Source organism: Amblyomma maculatum, chromosome 8 (assembly GCF_055883805.1).
Source record: "Amblyomma maculatum isolate TAMU_Amacu chromosome 8, ASM5588380v1, whole genome shotgun sequence".
Taxonomy (NCBI): Eukaryota; Metazoa; Arthropoda; class Arachnida; order Ixodida; family Ixodidae; genus Amblyomma; species Amblyomma maculatum.
Genome location: NC_139351.1, coordinates 65,017,860 through 65,034,774, shown reverse-complemented (window position 1 = coordinate 65,034,774; position 16,915 = coordinate 65,017,860). Strand labels below are relative to the sequence as shown.

General features: G+C 46.6%; 1 protein-coding gene across 1 annotated transcript in view; it reads right to left on the bottom strand.

Moving 5' to 3' along the window:
* Positions 1-1,234: 1,234 nt before the first annotated feature.
* The window catches only part of LOC146181311 (uncharacterized), a 42,515-nt gene continuing 26,834 nt past the window's right edge, over positions 1,235-16,915 (bottom strand). The window contains exon 2 of the mRNA XM_084576373.1: positions 1,235-9,312. Within this exon, the coding sequence (XP_084432499.1) occupies positions 7,753-9,312 (1,560 nt within the window). The 3' untranslated portion in view covers positions 1,235-7,752. The remainder of the gene's footprint in view (positions 9,313-16,915) is intronic.

Genomic DNA, 16,915 nt, shown 5'->3' with positions numbered 1-16,915 from the left:
ATTCTCGCCTCACGCGCCAAGATTCTACTGACTGGCGAAAAACCTCCAGGCAAATACATTCCCATGCCTTGCGAGTCTTCACCTTTTTTACCCCACTCGCTACACTCGCACCTGCCCTTTCTGCACCAGCCCCGCCACCCTCGCATGTCACATGGGCCTGCACCTCGAACACCAACCTCCCCCCCCGACATCAGCGGAACCTGGAAAGAGCAGCTCTGCAACTCCAGCCTGCCCGCCCAGCAAAGGCTCATAGTGCGGGCACGGCTGGCTGCATGCTCAACTAGTGCCCTGGACTGAGGGCGCCACCCAGGACTGCCGTCATATCTACTCCCCCTTTTGAATAAATAAATGTGTTGAACGAACGAACAATGTTCAGCATGCGCTTGCGCTAGCAGGCTCAGCTGTGTAACGTTTTTACACATATACTTGCAATCCCGAGTGCTTGCTTGCTCGAAAAAAAAAGTAAGCATGAAAATAACTACAGCTTGCAAGCATACATAGTTCTAAGAGGAAATGATCATATTGCAGATGGCAAAAATTTACTCTTTCGTTCTCTCGGATGTTCAAATGCAGTTATTTTGACCACTGACTGTTTTATAAAGCAATACATTTTGTACTGCCGGACATGAATGAGTTTATGAGGTGCATAACATTCAGTTGCACCTATTGCTACAGATAATCAACCATGTCTATGTTTCAGTCAGCCTTATATCGAAAATTATTTGCATCGCAATGGCCCATCGTAAACTGTAAAAAAGAAACAACAAAAAATGATACGTAAATCAACCTTTGACACGCATCGCACGATGATGCACATGGCATTTTATTCCAAAAGAATCCTCATCAAGACTTTGAAGCTGATTTTGGATGCATGCCTAGGAGACATCTTTTAATGCTTTTAATCAAGGTTGGTGCCAGCTACAGTTTCGCTGCCGTACCCATCATTCGTTTTTTCTGGCTGACTTGGCCAATTCAAGTAAATGTGCAAGCGCATCGTCCAAAACCGCTCTAACAGTCTGTTCATCAGCTTTGGGTGTTCCGCGCAATCAACCACTGGAATCGGAACGGTTTGTTCGATAAGGCATTTAATGGATTTTACTGGACTCTTCAAATCGCAGACGTCATTTCATTCCGATAAATTTTTACATGCTATCAAACAATGTCGGGACAGCCGTTGACTTGAGGAGCCGCCGCCCATACATTGTGTTTGCCCTCGAACTGGCGCTGAAATGAGATAGGCGACGAAAGTCATTGTGTGTTTTTTGTAGTGTGCACGCAAATGAATGAAATTATAAAAACATTATGGAAGCAATGTGATATTTACATGTACGATAGCACAATTTTTCTATGGATGCCAAACAAGCGACAGCACTAATTTGGGTGTCAGGCGGTGAAATTTAGCTTCACCTAAATTTGGCTTAACCTCAGACGAGTACTTGCGGGGAGAACAGGGTGTGCACATCGCCTCGCGATGCGTAATTAATTATACAGGGAAGGAAAATCTGCATTCAGGATGAACTTTTGTACTGCACAAACACCTTACCTCCTCACCACCGTTTTCACAAGATGATGCCGCTACACCTTCCAGCTCACGAGAGCAGTTTCTTTGCGACTTGTGGAGCTGCCAATCATATACTTAAAACGACTTATTTTCATGAGAACCCAACCTTTATATTACTGCGAATCTCAAAAAACTTGCGAGAAACTGCTCCTGTGTATAAGTAAAAAAAAAAGAGCTTCAGAGGACCTGTTATCTCTGTTTCGCGAAATGTTGTACTAGCGATAAGCCCACTTGCCAAATTCCAACGCGGCCTACTCACGGGTTTTTTTTTTTTTTTTTTTGCGACCAAAATAATTGTTACAAACTGCGTTTAATTTCCTACTCTGTCGCGAGGTGACATGCCATTCGTCGCTCTCCATTGTATTACTTCCCGAGAAGGAGAGAGGGAATGTAATCTGTGTGAATCTGAAGCCTCGGCGGTTGCCACCAGCTTTCAAGATCGAGCGTAAAAAGGAGCGATCGAAAGGGCGCAATGGTGCATTCCTTTGACAAATACCATACGCGAATGATACTAAAGTCGAATGTCACTCATTGAAAGTTACACTAAATTGAAAGACGCAATGGTCCATATATTTACTTTATAGGGCACCGCAGCTTCGCAGGGGGGCGCTGGAAGCGCCAGTGAAAAGCGCCCTCTTCGGCGGCGTCCCGATAATTGACCGGGCAGGCCGGTTCCCCCTCCCATTGAACAGCTGCGCGAGTGGCTCTTGAAAGGGGTCAGTTCTGCACGTGCTGGGCTGCTGTAGATCTGTTTGTGCAGTCGCGTGCTTTCTCCTTGATGCTTGAACGTTTACGCATGCGCATTCTTCAGAGAATTAGAAAACTTTTTCAGCGCAAACGCAAAAAAAAAAAAAAAAACTTGTGGATTATGTCCCCTCCGTGAGACAAATTGACGAAAACGCCATTATGTTAATGGCGCTTTTAGTGCCGCAAGTAATTAAGTGGCAAAACAGTTTAAAACGTGGAAAGTAAATCTATTTTTTACATAGTCATCTTCCCAATGCAAAATTTTATTCGGCGGCTCAGTGTGGTGCACAAAACTTCGCTGACCTAATAGATTGGATTTTGATATTTTTTGTGCTAATAATATTGAAAATTACCGTTATTTTAACACAAATTAAGAGTCCTGAAGGCGATATGCGAGGCTGAAGAGAAAGACGAGACCATTCACCGAGTATGCCTACCAACTGCTCGCTTATGGTTAAAAGAAAAATGTCGTAAGCTTGATTAATAAGTGCCATACAGAAAAGTGGTTGCTTATTTATTTCATGCTATCACAGCGCACGCGTACCCTCAAGACAACCTATCTGTAGAGCCATCGATCATAAGCGAATGCTCACTGATGTGGAGACAAACGTTTTGACTTCAAAATTCTTTTTTCGAAACTGCATTCGGCCGCATGAACATTCGTAAGTAAATAACAATAATGGAGAAATGCCTAACTAAATGCTACGATTCCGTGCAAAAGTGTGGTAAATAAATGTTTCTGCAATAAATAATGTCATGCTTTTTCAACTGGATTGACGTCTGGTCTAGTTGAAGGCCGTTCATGGCAAAACAATTATGGGCGCGTCTCCTCTTTCTCTGTACTCATAAACTGTGCGACAAAGAAGTTTCATCGCGAACATTTTTTTTAGCATTCATGGCTATGCTCTCCAAAGCAGCAGTTTACAAGCAGTGGCAAATGCACTTGCACAGCTAGCATTCTGTGGCACTGCAAGCATGGTGCTGTTGTGTGCTTTTAAAAGAACCAAGAGGGGCCATTCCGCACCCCTGGACACAATAACTTTTTTTCCCTCTCTGAACCTCGTGGAATGCCGGCCAGACTCGCAGAGACCAGCAACATCTCTTTTGTGCACCTGCGAGTCAGACGGCGCGTGCATACAATGAAGGAGAGGGTGCCAACGGCGCGAGCAGCGCGCGTACCAGTCGGGACGTGGGTGGTTCAATGCACTCCCCCGGCGACGTCCCCGACCAGCAGTTCAGAAATGACCGTCAGAGGAGGAGGCGGCGCTGGTTTAGTGGGAGCAAACTTCAGGTGCGCTCCCCTATAAGCCCTCACGTACGCTGAAAATTCAAAATTTACACTTAAAAAACAGCGCGCCACTCCCGATACCAGGCAATGCAATGCTTTGACCTGCTTCAACATTGAAGAAAGAAGACCAAAATTTGTTGCGCACAATGCTAGATTGGGAAGCCAAAAAGCGCACAAAGCTCGTGCTTACAAGCAGATGGGTGAAGCGGCGTAAGATAATGTCATTCCAAACAGTAAGTGGGTAACTGCGTTAGACGAGTACAAAAATATCTTGTAAAACGCTTTCGTATAAACAGATACAGAACACAAGAAAGACTACACGTGCACATACGCAAGCGCTTGTGTGTGTGTGTTTGTCATCTTTCTAGTGGTCTGTGTCTGCGCTAGGCCTTCTTACACAATCGAAATGTACCTATTCGCTCGAAAGAAATTTTATGGATGCATAAAAGCAGCACAGGTAATGTGGCTTACCTCGCTGATCTTCGCATTGCCATTCGCCGTCCAGTCTTCATGCTTCACTTTCGCCTCCCATACATCTCTCAGTCTCTTATCCCGTAGAAAACGAAAACATCTGGCTCCTTTCTTTTTTTTTTGCTGAGCCAGCACACAATAGAGCACAACAGCCTGGCATGCTAGTTTTTGCGACTGAAGACAGTACAATCGCCCAGCACACAGCGCACAGCACAACCGTTTCAGACACTCTACAGCAACGGCACGAAGCGACTTGCCCCAAGATGGCGAGCGCGGAGAAAGCGGCGGCATGAGTCAAGCCAAAGGGTGTCACCCCCCTGTACGGCGGCGCTGGTATCGAGGCACCCTAGGACAATCAAGTGACCGACATAACCATATTGTCCCCGTCTACCCATGGGCCTCTAATTCTGCGGATGCAAAGTGATGCATGGACTTTCAGACAACGAACCAGACCAAGCAAAATATCCGAGAAACATTTAAAAATTCTCTACTTTCCCTCTGTTATCCCCGGCAGCTGCATCTATTTGAAGCTGGATGTGCCCCAAACCCCATCGCACATCCTTTAGGTATGTTGCTAATGTATGTTTTTCTGTTAGACGGCCATTGTAACTTCTTTTCCAGCTCAAGATTTGTCGCACATAAGAAGTCCCAGAGGAGAATGGGAGCTCAATTGGCACTCTAGTACAGGCAAGCAGAGATCATGTAGACCTTGCAGTCAACACTACTATAGGGTGTGATGGTGTATGCGGCTTTTGCTGCTGAGGTGAGCATGGCCGCACTGTTGTCCACAGAGCATAAGAGCCCGAGTGCGTTTCCCCTGCAGGCGGTCAACAATACGGTCATTGCCACCCAGAAAATTGGCAGGCATCAACAAACCAACAAACCTAGCGTAAGATGTTCACTGCACTTCTGCAGTTCCTAACGTAAAGTTTGTTATCTAGAAGTGGTTAAATAACGCAGCGAACAATAGGAAGCTTTATTGGTTGCCTTCAAGTCACTAGTAAGCAGTTTTATCACTATGATTGCGGCGCATAGGGTGACCTTGTATGTGCTCACTGTTGTAAGACAACCCTTTATATGTTCCTTGTAGCGCGAATGCGCCAGATTTTTTCCCGATTGATCGCAGCGAAGCACAACTACCGTTTCTAGGTTCCTTTGGCCAGTTAGCTAGATGGTTCTTTGCTCACTTTAAATTGAGCGCTGACGAATTCAACGGGCATCGTATTTCGACAACCACCAAGCAAGTTTGCTGTTTGCACCGCAACCGAATCGCTTAGTCTTTTGTGGGTGCAAGTCAGCCCAATAAAGAGTTTCTTCAGTGCACTCCCAGACTCTTCACTTGTGATTAGCCTTGTTACCACCACGGACAATATGCAAGTGTTGGCCCGTTGGCAAGGACCAGAGGTAAGTGAAGTGCACCTCTGCTCCTCACAATGAAGCTGCACTTCAAAATGAACAGCACTGCAAAGTTTGTCCGATACTTGTAGACTGAATGACTTAAATGACAGTGCAGCGTACAGGTGGAGGTGTATGCGAAAAGCAGGACAGCTTGCTCGTCAGCATATATACGAAGGTCGTTCATGAAGTTCGTATTATTGGCGTGAGTAAGAGTTTCATTATTGCATACATATTCTCTGCCCAAGCTCACACACTGATGGACGAGCTGGTGCATACCATCACTCTAGACCTCTTCATTTCTTGTGTTCTGAAGAGCATTCAATTGCAAAATCACTTACTCGTCGTCCTGGCAGTGTTCTCGCACAGTGCGCTCTTCGTCGGAAAGAAGAAGCTATTCCGAGCAAGATCAGGTGAATATAAAGGATGATACAATATTGCATTCCCTAGGACAGCTGCGTGTGCAACAGTGACCAGTGCTGTGTGAACCGGTGCATTGTCACAGAGAAGGCAGAAGATTCTGGCAAGCACAGAGCAATATTCGTCACGTGCAGGTTGCTGTGAAAAATTGTGGCCCATGACACGTTCCACTATTTATTTGAATTATCCATCGGTCAGCCAGCGTTACAGCTCCCACTCTTGTCACCAGCAGCCAGAGGCCGTTGGCAACTCCGTTCTTGGTCGTCCAGGTTCGTTTAAGTGGCCTAAAATCTGCATCATTTAACAATGTTATTACAGGCTTGAACATTATCATTATTCACCATCATTCGGCATGGACCTGCATTGAATGGCTCCCCTTCAAATGCAGAAAGCTGATCGCAGAGAATGCTTCTAGTTTCCCAAAGGATGCTCCTAATTTTGGCTTGATGCTCTAGTGCTATTCTGCAGTGCTATACAAAAGCTTTTCTGTTCCACTAGAAGTAGACAGATGTATGTTCCTTTTGATGCCTCTTGCGTGTGCCATTACCTTGTGTGTGCAGTACCTTGAGTCTCAACAGTGCCTGCAAATCAAGTAGGAAAACATTTCTGAGGACAAACTAACGAGGCACTGCTGCTGACAAGCAAGTTTTCCATTCTTAGTATTAAGTACTTGCTTTCTAGGAAGTGGGTGCTTTTACGTCCTCACGAGAAATCTGTCAAGTGATCTGGTTGAAATCCATTCTAGCGCTTTGCGTCAAATGGCCGGATGCAACGACTGTCTAGATGCTTGAACTGTCACCCTTAGCCTTAAAAAGTTACAGCGGACTGGCATCCTGTGCACATCACAAGCATCAAACGTAGGAAATGGTCAGTGTTATGATGTAAGTACACAAGTTATGCCACAAAATTATGTGTATTTCGCTGTAAGTTAAGTTCTTGTAGTTCAATTTCACTTATTTATTAACGCTAATTTGTGCTATCCATGCAAGCAAATTTTTCTTGGCATTTTCGCCTTCCGATATTTTTTCTGTCACATTAATTTCTTTTGATTCTCCAGCATGTACAGTGCACTACAACCCGAATAAACGGCGTTAATCCAGCTGTGCACAGGATGCACAGCGGGACATCTTTAGGAGACGACACATCGAGCATTCCTCAAAACATCTTCACCACAACCAGTAGTGCAGCACATAGGAATGCACGTCCTCTGTAGTACCATTTATTTAATGTCAGCTTTTCAAAAGGGAGTAGCATTTCATTTGGCTCATTGACCTCGTGTACACAACATATAGTAGTAACAAAGTTATAGTTTTGGCACTAACCTGTTTTTCATCATACCTGAACCACCCAATATTGCAAATTATCAAAGCAGGGTGTCAGCTGCAACTAGCTATGCACTACCCAGGTATGCATACACCCCCATTTTCGTTTTTAAAAATTAGTTTTTTTAGCGTAAATTACGGAAGTGGGAACCCTTCTCATTCTCGTGGCATTGTTGGCAATTTTCACGACTTATAGGTGGCGTCACAGTTCATTAAACATGTCTGGAAAATATTTACTTACTGCCTCGTCCAAATGATTTTTCAGGTACGTTGTTTTTGAAAGAAAAAAAAAAGTCACCATTTCAGTCACCTTAGGTTCTTTGACAACGTCAAAGAACCTAAGGTGACTGAAATTTCCTGAGCCCTACACTATGGTGTCTCTCATAGCCTGAGTGGCTTTGGGACATTAAACCCCAACAACCAAACCTATATATCTTACTTTATGAGCACTTGCTAAGGGCAGTTAGATTTGCTAACTCCGAGGCTTCAGTCGTGGCTATTTTGCTCTAATGGGATTTAAATCTTTAGTCACGAACGTTTGTACTTATTCAGACATTTGCTTCATCAGAAGTAGTTATGCTTCCTCGAGGTTGTATTAGGGGTGACTGGAAATTTGAGAGGATGGCTGTCACAGTCCATATCTGATTGATAAGTGGTGCCAAGCTGACGGGTACTGGTCTGTCAAATATGTGGTATGACTTGATCCTTTGTATTCTGCGCTCAACGTGAATTCTGAGCGAGGCAATTTCTCGAGTTTCTTTCATTTCACTGTTCGTAAACTTCCTATTTATCAGAAATGGAGGAATGTTCAAGTGAACATTTTTTTTGCACAAGAGGTCTTCAACACGGAAGCCTTTATCTGCCATGACAGAATCACCCTCATCAAACTCTAAATCAAGAAAACCACTCTTGATCACACATTCTCTGTCTGAGATTGACCCAGTGAATAGCTCAGACACAAAGGAGAGCAGTCCATTAGGTTGCACACCTATTAGTCCTTTAAACGTGTTGCAGGACTTATAAACTGAATATGTGCTAGACTGTAGTGACAAAGATGACGGGACTTCACACTGGATCTCAGTTGCATCTAGTATCACTCTTGTTGATGCATACTTTTCAGAAAACTCTGGTGGCATGGTTGCATTCACTACAGCTCGTGGTGCCCACAGGGGTATCATACATAATCTGTCATACATCAGGTTCAACCAGGTGGTACATATTCTTGAGACAGTGGACTGCGAAACATTAAATCTGTGTGCCAGATCAGTTTCAAACAGGCCAAGGCGAAGCCGCACAAGAACTAAAAATAGCTCATTTTTCCCCGTCAGTTTTCGTTTGCGACCCTTACTGGATTTGGCATCACCCACAGTGTCGGTGCAGAAAGCATCACAGCCATTCTCTTCCGGTTTCAAGAAAAGCAGAAGGCCAATGAAGCGGCTGTAATCGGGCAGACCAGTGTAAAACGTGACATCTTGATCACAGTCCTTAAATGACTCGATGCAGAAGGCGGCTGCCTTACGTCTTTCTTCAGCAAGCTCATTAGCTAGGTCTTCTTTCTCAGCTTGCAGCTGGCGAGCAGCCTCCCTGGCTGCTGTCAGCTGTTCTTCCAGCTGTGTGCACCTATCTTGAAGTCTCCTTATTTCTTTTTCCTGTTCTTCTGCAACGGAAATGACCGGCTCCAAATCTCGTGTCGAACAATCAGTCTTCTGTGGCCGCTCGCATGAGCTTTCGGTGTCCTGTTCATCACTGCACATGGATGCATCCACAGGTATAGCAATGCTGCTACTGCCGGTACTCTCAGTCGACCCTGATGCCTGCACTGTGTGACGTGCTTGCTTCAGAGTTGTGTTTGTTGCTGGTGGCGCACGCTGTTTTGGTGGCTTCCGGATCTTTTTATCTTTAACGAAGCTGAACACTGATGGCACAGCAGTGTCCCGAAGAAGCCTGTAGCCACTTGCCACACCAGGCACATAGTCAGTTTCACGAAAGTGCTTTGAGCAAACTTTTGTTGATTTGCCAACAGTAAAGTTGGCGCCTTCATCTTTGCGGATTGCAATGATCCATTTCTTGTACAATGCTGGATCAGTTGGGAATCCATGAAATGACACCTAAAAAAAAAAAAAAAAAAAAGATGGCATTCAACATTTCATGTACCAGACACACACACATATTCCGGACTTGCCATGGTGCTGCACTAAACAGCAAGGACCTTCGTAAAATGGCCTGAAATAGGCGCTTTGTGGATACTACAGTGGGCAGACACAAAGCGGCAGTCGTAGCGGAAAAGGCTACAGCAGCAGAAGGAACGGCTCAGATTACGCAATGTTGGACGCCACACACGCGTAAACGATGAATGAGGTGTTGCATGGGGGGCGCAGAAAGGGCATAGAGGTGAACTCTAATGGGTTATCTACAGGTCATGCACTGCTAGTGTGAACATATGACCGCATCGGCGGGCTCTATATAATGGGTCACTGCGTGCGGCGCAGCCGTCATCGCATCAAAGTGGCGCAGAGGATTGACGTGGTGCTTCGCGTCATCTGCCACTTCGCTTCGATGCGCGGCCGAGTCGGTCGCAGTCGCCCTTCAATGAGCATGGCCATACACTCGCATGTTCACACTAGGAGTGGACAACCTGTACATATAACGAGCTTGGGTCACACTCACCTAACACACTACTAGTTCAATCATCGCAGCTGCAGTGTTTACGACCAGTGGGTAATGCTCAAATTTTGCAAGCCTTTCTCAAGTATTAATGGTACGTCGCTTTAAAGCGTATTGGATTCTGGCTTTAAAATTACTCGCACACTACAGTCAAAACTAGTAATAAATTCAGCTGTTAAACGTCGCTAGCACTGCGCATCAAATGCTAAAAACACGGCGCTTGAAGACGATCGGTTTTGCGTGAAACCATTCTCGATTAAAAAGTAATCCCGCGAGTCTTACCTTGATTCCACAGTCGTCAATCACTCCCCGTTGTTTGCAGAGTGGAACACAGCAGTGTGCGGGCATTTTGCCGGTAGAAAGCACTATATAAACACTCCGCTTTAACGCGCACGCACGCAGCTCAATCCGTCCGTAAGACACCCAGGCGTATGGGCAGTATGGGTCCCTCGCCCAACACAAGATGGCGTATGTAGTTTCGAACGCGTTCACCAGATGGCGCTACCAATTTTGCATACGGCCTATTGTTCACGTCCATAAGCATGAACCAGCGGTGCACGGTTTCCCTGAATTCAACCAGTGGCCCGACACCCGTTAAACTTGTGTCGCATGTGTGGCCCGCTTGCTCTTGCAGGAGCTTCAGTGCAGCTGTCACGGCAGCAGACAAAACTTGAATTGCTCTTTTCACGTTCATTTTTTCAATATTTGTGGGGAACACTTGTTTTCTCGTTAGCAATCGAATTGGTTTCACAAGGCTGCATTTTGTAGAGGCTCTTTAAGTGGCTTGCCGTTATTTTGCTGCCTTTCTCAATGTCACGCGACAAAAACTGTGATCGTTCGTTTTTGACCAAGTGGCACCGATCGAATGCTAAGAAAAGCTTTTGATTCGGTATTCCTGGGTGCTCAATGCAATGCTTGAGTCTTCCGTTGCACGGAAGTTGGGAAAGCTAAGACATTGATTTTGTGGTTGTCGGTGACAATGCGCACAATGAAAAATGCTGTCTTGAGCTTCCTTCAGGATGTGCCGCACGAGCGTGTGCAGCTCGCGGCCAGTGCAATTTCTCATGAAAAAGTAGGCCACTGGTATTTTAAACGAAGCTGAAAGGCGGTTGAGGACGAGGACACGTTGTGAGAGCACTGCTCACAAGTTCAGTCATGCATCCCTGATATTTCAAGAAAAAAAAAATATAAACATGCTGCGATTCAAAACGCACATGCTTTCCTGCAACCAACACGAGGGAAATAGCAGAACTCTTGTTTGAGGGAGCGCTAGGTGGCCCTACAGAGATTTCGACATTCTGGAGGGGAGTCACTTGAGCTATGATGACAGTCGCATTGCCGGCTGTGGGGATTGCGACACGTATCCGCGTGGTCTGCTCTCTTCTAACGTCGGTCAGCATTCGTGCTACGCATGGACGTATCTTTTCCGATGGTTGTTTTGTTGGCTCGACAAAGCCTTCACCCACTTCTGCGATGGTTACCGGCAATGTAATCTCCGAGAAAGATGGGACTTGGGTGTCCGCTTGGCAGTATGCCATGGTCTTATTCTTGGGGAGGCTTATCACCATCTCCGAATGTCTGCAAAGAAGGAGACCGCCGAGAATGTCGTACGGAAATGCCTCAAGAACAAGTAGCTGCTCTCTTATCTCTTCCCAACCCACTCTAATGATAAGCTCCACCTCACCAGCAGTGCTGACTAATTTGCTGTTCACGTCCTTGATGAGTGCCGTTCTGGAGTGCATTGCAGCATCGATTCTTGAGACAAAGCTGCGTGAGGCAATGTGTACGGATGCTCCTGGATCAATTATCATTACTACGTCCCTGCCGTTAACAGACACCGGGACTAAAATTAGGTGGGAGGGGTGACAGGTCGCGCATATGGAGTTTTCTTGCGCTTCCCGGGGCGTAACTCCTAAGCCCCGACTTGTCAGTTTCCCTGGTATTGGGTTGAGCCGGTTCCCTCTGCTGGTTGCCTGCACTGCCGCATGATATGGCTAGGTCGCTTGCACCGATAACAGACCACTTTGCTGGAGAGATTTCTGTTTTGGCGAGACGGGAATCTCCGTGGCGCCAGCAGGGCCATTTTTTTCGACAGCCAACGTGAGAGCTTTTACGCTCTCTTGAAGCGCCGCAAGTACTTGAGACGCGTCTGCTGATTCTATCAGTTGCAGGGGGGTGGCTTTCTCTACCCCTGCTGCCAACGGGCCCACCCGTTGAGTTGGTTGTTTCCTCTCCGATCTCGGGGTGAGATAGGGGTGGGGTTGTTGTGCCCAGTCCCAGCAACGCATGCGCGGGCACGGCAGCCATTGTGTGGGCCATAGTGGTTACATGGGTTAGGCGCTGCAAATGCTGGAGAAAATCCACTGTCTTTCTCGGGTTGGAAATGGCCATATCCATATCGGCTGTTAGGCCCCTCAGTAGGCATCATACCTTTTCGGCTTCCGTCATTGATGTGTTGGCCTGAGAGCAGAGCTGCAATTTGCTGGATACCTACTGCCTGGGTGTTTCCTCTAGGAGTTTTCATCTCTCTTGCAGCTGCATGTAAGCCCAATCTTGCACGTGTTCCCTGGCGAAGTCCCGTAGAAGGGCCTCCTGCCATTGCTGCCAATTCTCTAGTTGTCGCGTGCCTGACTTCACCTGTAGGACGGCGCTATACCACCGCTGGGCCTCACCCGCAAACGCAAATATATGTGCCTGCTGTGCCTCTGACCAACAGAGTGCTTTTGTGTATCGTTCGTACAGGTGGATCTAATCCTCCACGTCCTCGTCTGCTTTACCCTGGAAGCAGGGCGGTGGGCCGTAGGGTCGCACCCCACTCTGGTGCACTATGGAAGCTCATTGTCAGCAGAATCAGTCGGTTCCTTAGTATTCTCTTCGAGCTCATTGATGCGGAAACGTCTTTGATGCAATTCGGAAAATTTCAGCAAATTGGTCGTTTACAGCCCGGGGCGTTTCTTCTGAGTCCCCGTCACACAATTTTCCGGCCGGATCGATGCGTCCGTCGTGAACGTTAGCACGCGCGCGTCGGGCTTGACGATGCGTCCGTCATGAGCTTTAGCGCGTGCGCGTCGGTCACGACGGTTTTGTCCGGAAGATACCCGGTCTTCCATAGGGGATTAGGCATCCCGCACCTCCACCACTTGTCGCGTGTGTGAGTACCTGCGGAGATGTTTGAAGGAATCATCCGACTCAGTCTCATTTTCTGTAGCTCAAGCTGCTCCCGGCAGAGCTACTCTGCTTCTCTAAGTTCGGGTGGTGCTCTGGCGCATCTTAGACTCAGGACAGCGGGATTGAGCGGTCGCTGGCGTCTACAACGGCCGTGCGGTGCCGAGTCTATGACTACGAGACTTAAGACAGCGAGCGTCTGTCGCTGGCGTCTGCAGCGGCGACTCTGACGACGAGACTTAGGACAGCGGAGAGCTGTTGCTGGCGTCTCCGCCGATGGCTCGTTCGGGCACTTTGGGAGGAGGTCAGGGTCAACCCAAGACTCTGGCTCTCGATTTATACTCCCTTCACACCGAAGGCGTGGGGAGCGGTACTAACTTTTCGTCCTTTCTATACTTTCGCTTCCCTTTCGACTGTCCTTGCCCCGTGTAGGAATGAGCAGCAAGCGTGTTTCTTTATTTTACTCCACAAGTCCCAGGTGGCGTGCACCATGTTACAGCAGCATCATTGACACTAAGCTTTATTTTGCTGCAACCACTATTATATGGGACATTTTTCACAGTTAAGTTGACCTTCAGCTGAAGTGAACGGCAGTTTGGCAGCATGGCCTTCATGGCCGCTGGAGGCACAAATGTTCATGCTTGGTAGTCATGTAAAGACATGGAGTGTGTGCTTCAAGCAGTACATTGAAATACAAGAAAACCAATTCGTTGGCATGGGCATTATTCTACCTTTCCAATCGGTTGTCCCGGCGTGTAAACGCTCTTCAGCTCATGACAGGGACTTGCATAACTGACATCCCCTTCATGTTGGAATGTCCACACCTTATCCTTATGAATGCCCTGACAGCAGCATCATTGACACTAAGCTTTATTTTGCTGCAACCAGTATTAGATGGGACATTTTCCACTGTGAAGTTGACCTTCAGCTGAAGTGAACGGCAGTTTGGTAGCATCGCCTTCATGTTCGCTGGAGGCAGAAATGTTCATGCTTGGTAGTCATGTAAAGACTAGGAGTGTGTGCTTCAAGCAGTGCATTAAAATACAAGAAATCCATTTCATCCGCATGTGCATTATCCTACCTTTCCAATGTGTTCTCCCAGTGTGTAAACGCTCTTTAGCTCATGACAGGGACTTGCATAACTGACATCACCTTCTCCATGTTGGAATGGCCACACCTTATCCTCAAAAATGCCCTGACAGCAGCATTATTCACACTAAGCATGATTTCATTGCAACTGCTATTACATCGGACATTTTTCACAGATAAGTTCACCATCACTGAAGTGAACGGCAGTTTGGTAGCATGGCCTTCAGAAACGATCGCTGGAAGGAGAAGTGTTGATGCTTGGAAGCCGTGTAAAATCGTGGAGTATTTGCTTCAAGCAATATGTCGGTATACAAGAAAATCATTTCGTTCGACTCATGGACACACTAAAAAACAAAGCCATAAAAGTATTTTGTCTATTACTCGACTAGACAAGGTCAGTGACCGGCTTCAATGAGAGTAGCGAATTTGGGCTCCCTCTTTGTACCCCCTGAGGGCTCCTCCCATCCTCAGAGAGGGGAGGGGATGCCTTACTAGTAAGTGGTGTAAGGCCAGTCATTGTGACAGGAGTCTTAGAAATCCCGAGGTGGCCTGAGTGAATGGGAGGTGCAGCAGTGGGCTCAACCCTAGAAGGAGACTGAGATTTATTTTTAATGCCGGGCGGGATATCCATGACAGCTCGGACCTATGTTGACCCGCTTAGTCTCAGTAGTGCGTGGAGAGCGAATGGAATGCCCAGGGGTGATTCTGTATGTTCACTGTCATCCTATGCTAAAGTAGAAGTGGGGAGCACCTTTTTGACTGCACAATGGGTAAAACGCATACCTTAGCTATTGCCACCGGGAGTCCGTTGCCCAGAGGATATGTCCTCAGGGCTGACCGTGGAAACTTTTCATTTTCCTTAACAGAAAAAGCCACAGCCACTCTCGCGTCAACCCCTCTGTAGTCGGAATCCTTAGGAGAAAAGGAGTCCAGTAAGCCTTTACTGAACTGAATTGCCTAGTGGACGGAGGGATGGGGGTGTGCGGACCCCGAAGGGAGCAGCATGCCCATTAAAACCTGCTGAGTTGAGCATTCATATCTCCAAGAAATGCTAAGTTGCTCAGCAATTGCCGTCTGAGTTCGGCCGGGTAAATGTTTGCAAGGAACCTTTGGATCAGAACTGCTTCCCAATTCCAATTGCAGATGCACCAGTCATTTTACGTCATCATTGGTCCGGGTAAAGGGCGAACAGACCGGAAGTGAGGCAGGAATGAAAGAGGCCCAACTTCTTTCACCCTCAGGCTGCTTTGAACGAATACAATGGGTAGTGTTGCCAGAAGCCAATTTCAACACATCGTAAGAAGCAGATAAGCAGCGTTGACAAACTCAGCATACTGTCATTGTATGCTTATTGTGATAGGGGTCCTGTAACCACTGCCTGCTGGAATCGACATGTGGACAGAGGATACACCTAACATTTGATGGGGGCACAATCGGCTAATCGTTTCTAGCCTGCCTACAGGTGCCAAGACGTATACAGCAGCGACTTCGCCACGGGTGCGACCAGAAACGGGAATGTGAAGCTGCATCCAAACTTGAAAAACTTACAGCCAAGGTTTCCAAAACTGCATCTGACGTTTACTTTGGTGCAAAATCTACACTGCCAAACTATGTACATGCTATACACTGATTCTGTGTGGTAGAAAAAGCAGAATACGTCGTAAAATCAATGCTACAAAAAGGACCATTTTGGTTTAGAGGGATAGGTAAATGTGAGAACATCGGATGCCATGGATTGACGTTCACAAGTAGGGTCCGCACCGAGACAACCCCGACCAACGCCTTAGAATTGACATGTAGCATGGAAAAAAGGCTTCCTGCGTACAAACTGCTCTCACTTGTGTATTATGACATGAAGTGAAACTATTCAAAATATTTCGAGGAAAACAAATACCGGCTGAACAAAAAAATAAAAATGGTCAAGCAGGCAAATTCCATAGCTGAACAGGCTGTTCACCAAGGGATAACAATTTGGAATGGACATATTTTAAAGTGATGACCTCACCATCACCAGCTCAGGCGTATCCCTGGATCACTGGATTGGTTATGGAAAGTATATCTACGGAGACCTACCCGCAATCTTGAAGCTTTTATCTTATCCTATTTCCCCAAGATATGAGAACCCAGACCTGAGCCACCTGTTGCCACAAGTAAAGGCACAAGAGCTCGTAAATGTATGCTTGGATATCGGTTGTATTATTAATCTGTATACTTGGATATCATGGTTGTATTTGTGGAGAAAGTTGTGTAAAGACATGGAGTGTGTGCTTCAAGCAGTGCATTGAAATAGAAAAAAAACAATTCGTTGGCATATGCATTACTCTACCTTTCCTGTAGGTTCGCGTGGCGTGTAAACGCTCTTCAGCTCATGACAGTGACTTGCATAACTGACATCACCTTCATGTTGGAATGTGCACACCTTATCCTCATAAATGCCTTGACAGCAGCATCATTGACACTAAGCTTTATTTCGGTGCAACCACTATTAGATGGGACATTTTCCGCAGTTAAGTTCACCTTCAGCTGAAGTGAACGGACAGTTTGGTAGCATGGCCTTGATAGTCGTTGGAGGCAGAAATGTTCATGCTTGGTAGTCGTGTAAAGATATGGAGTGCGTGCTTCAAGCAGTGCATTGAAATACAAGAAAACAATTTCGTCCTCATGTGCATTATCCTACCTTTCCAATGTGTTCTCCCGGCTTGTAAACACTCTTTAGCTCATGACAGGGACTTGCATAACTGACATCACCTTCTCCATGTTGGAATGGCCACACCTTATCCTCAAAAAGGCCCT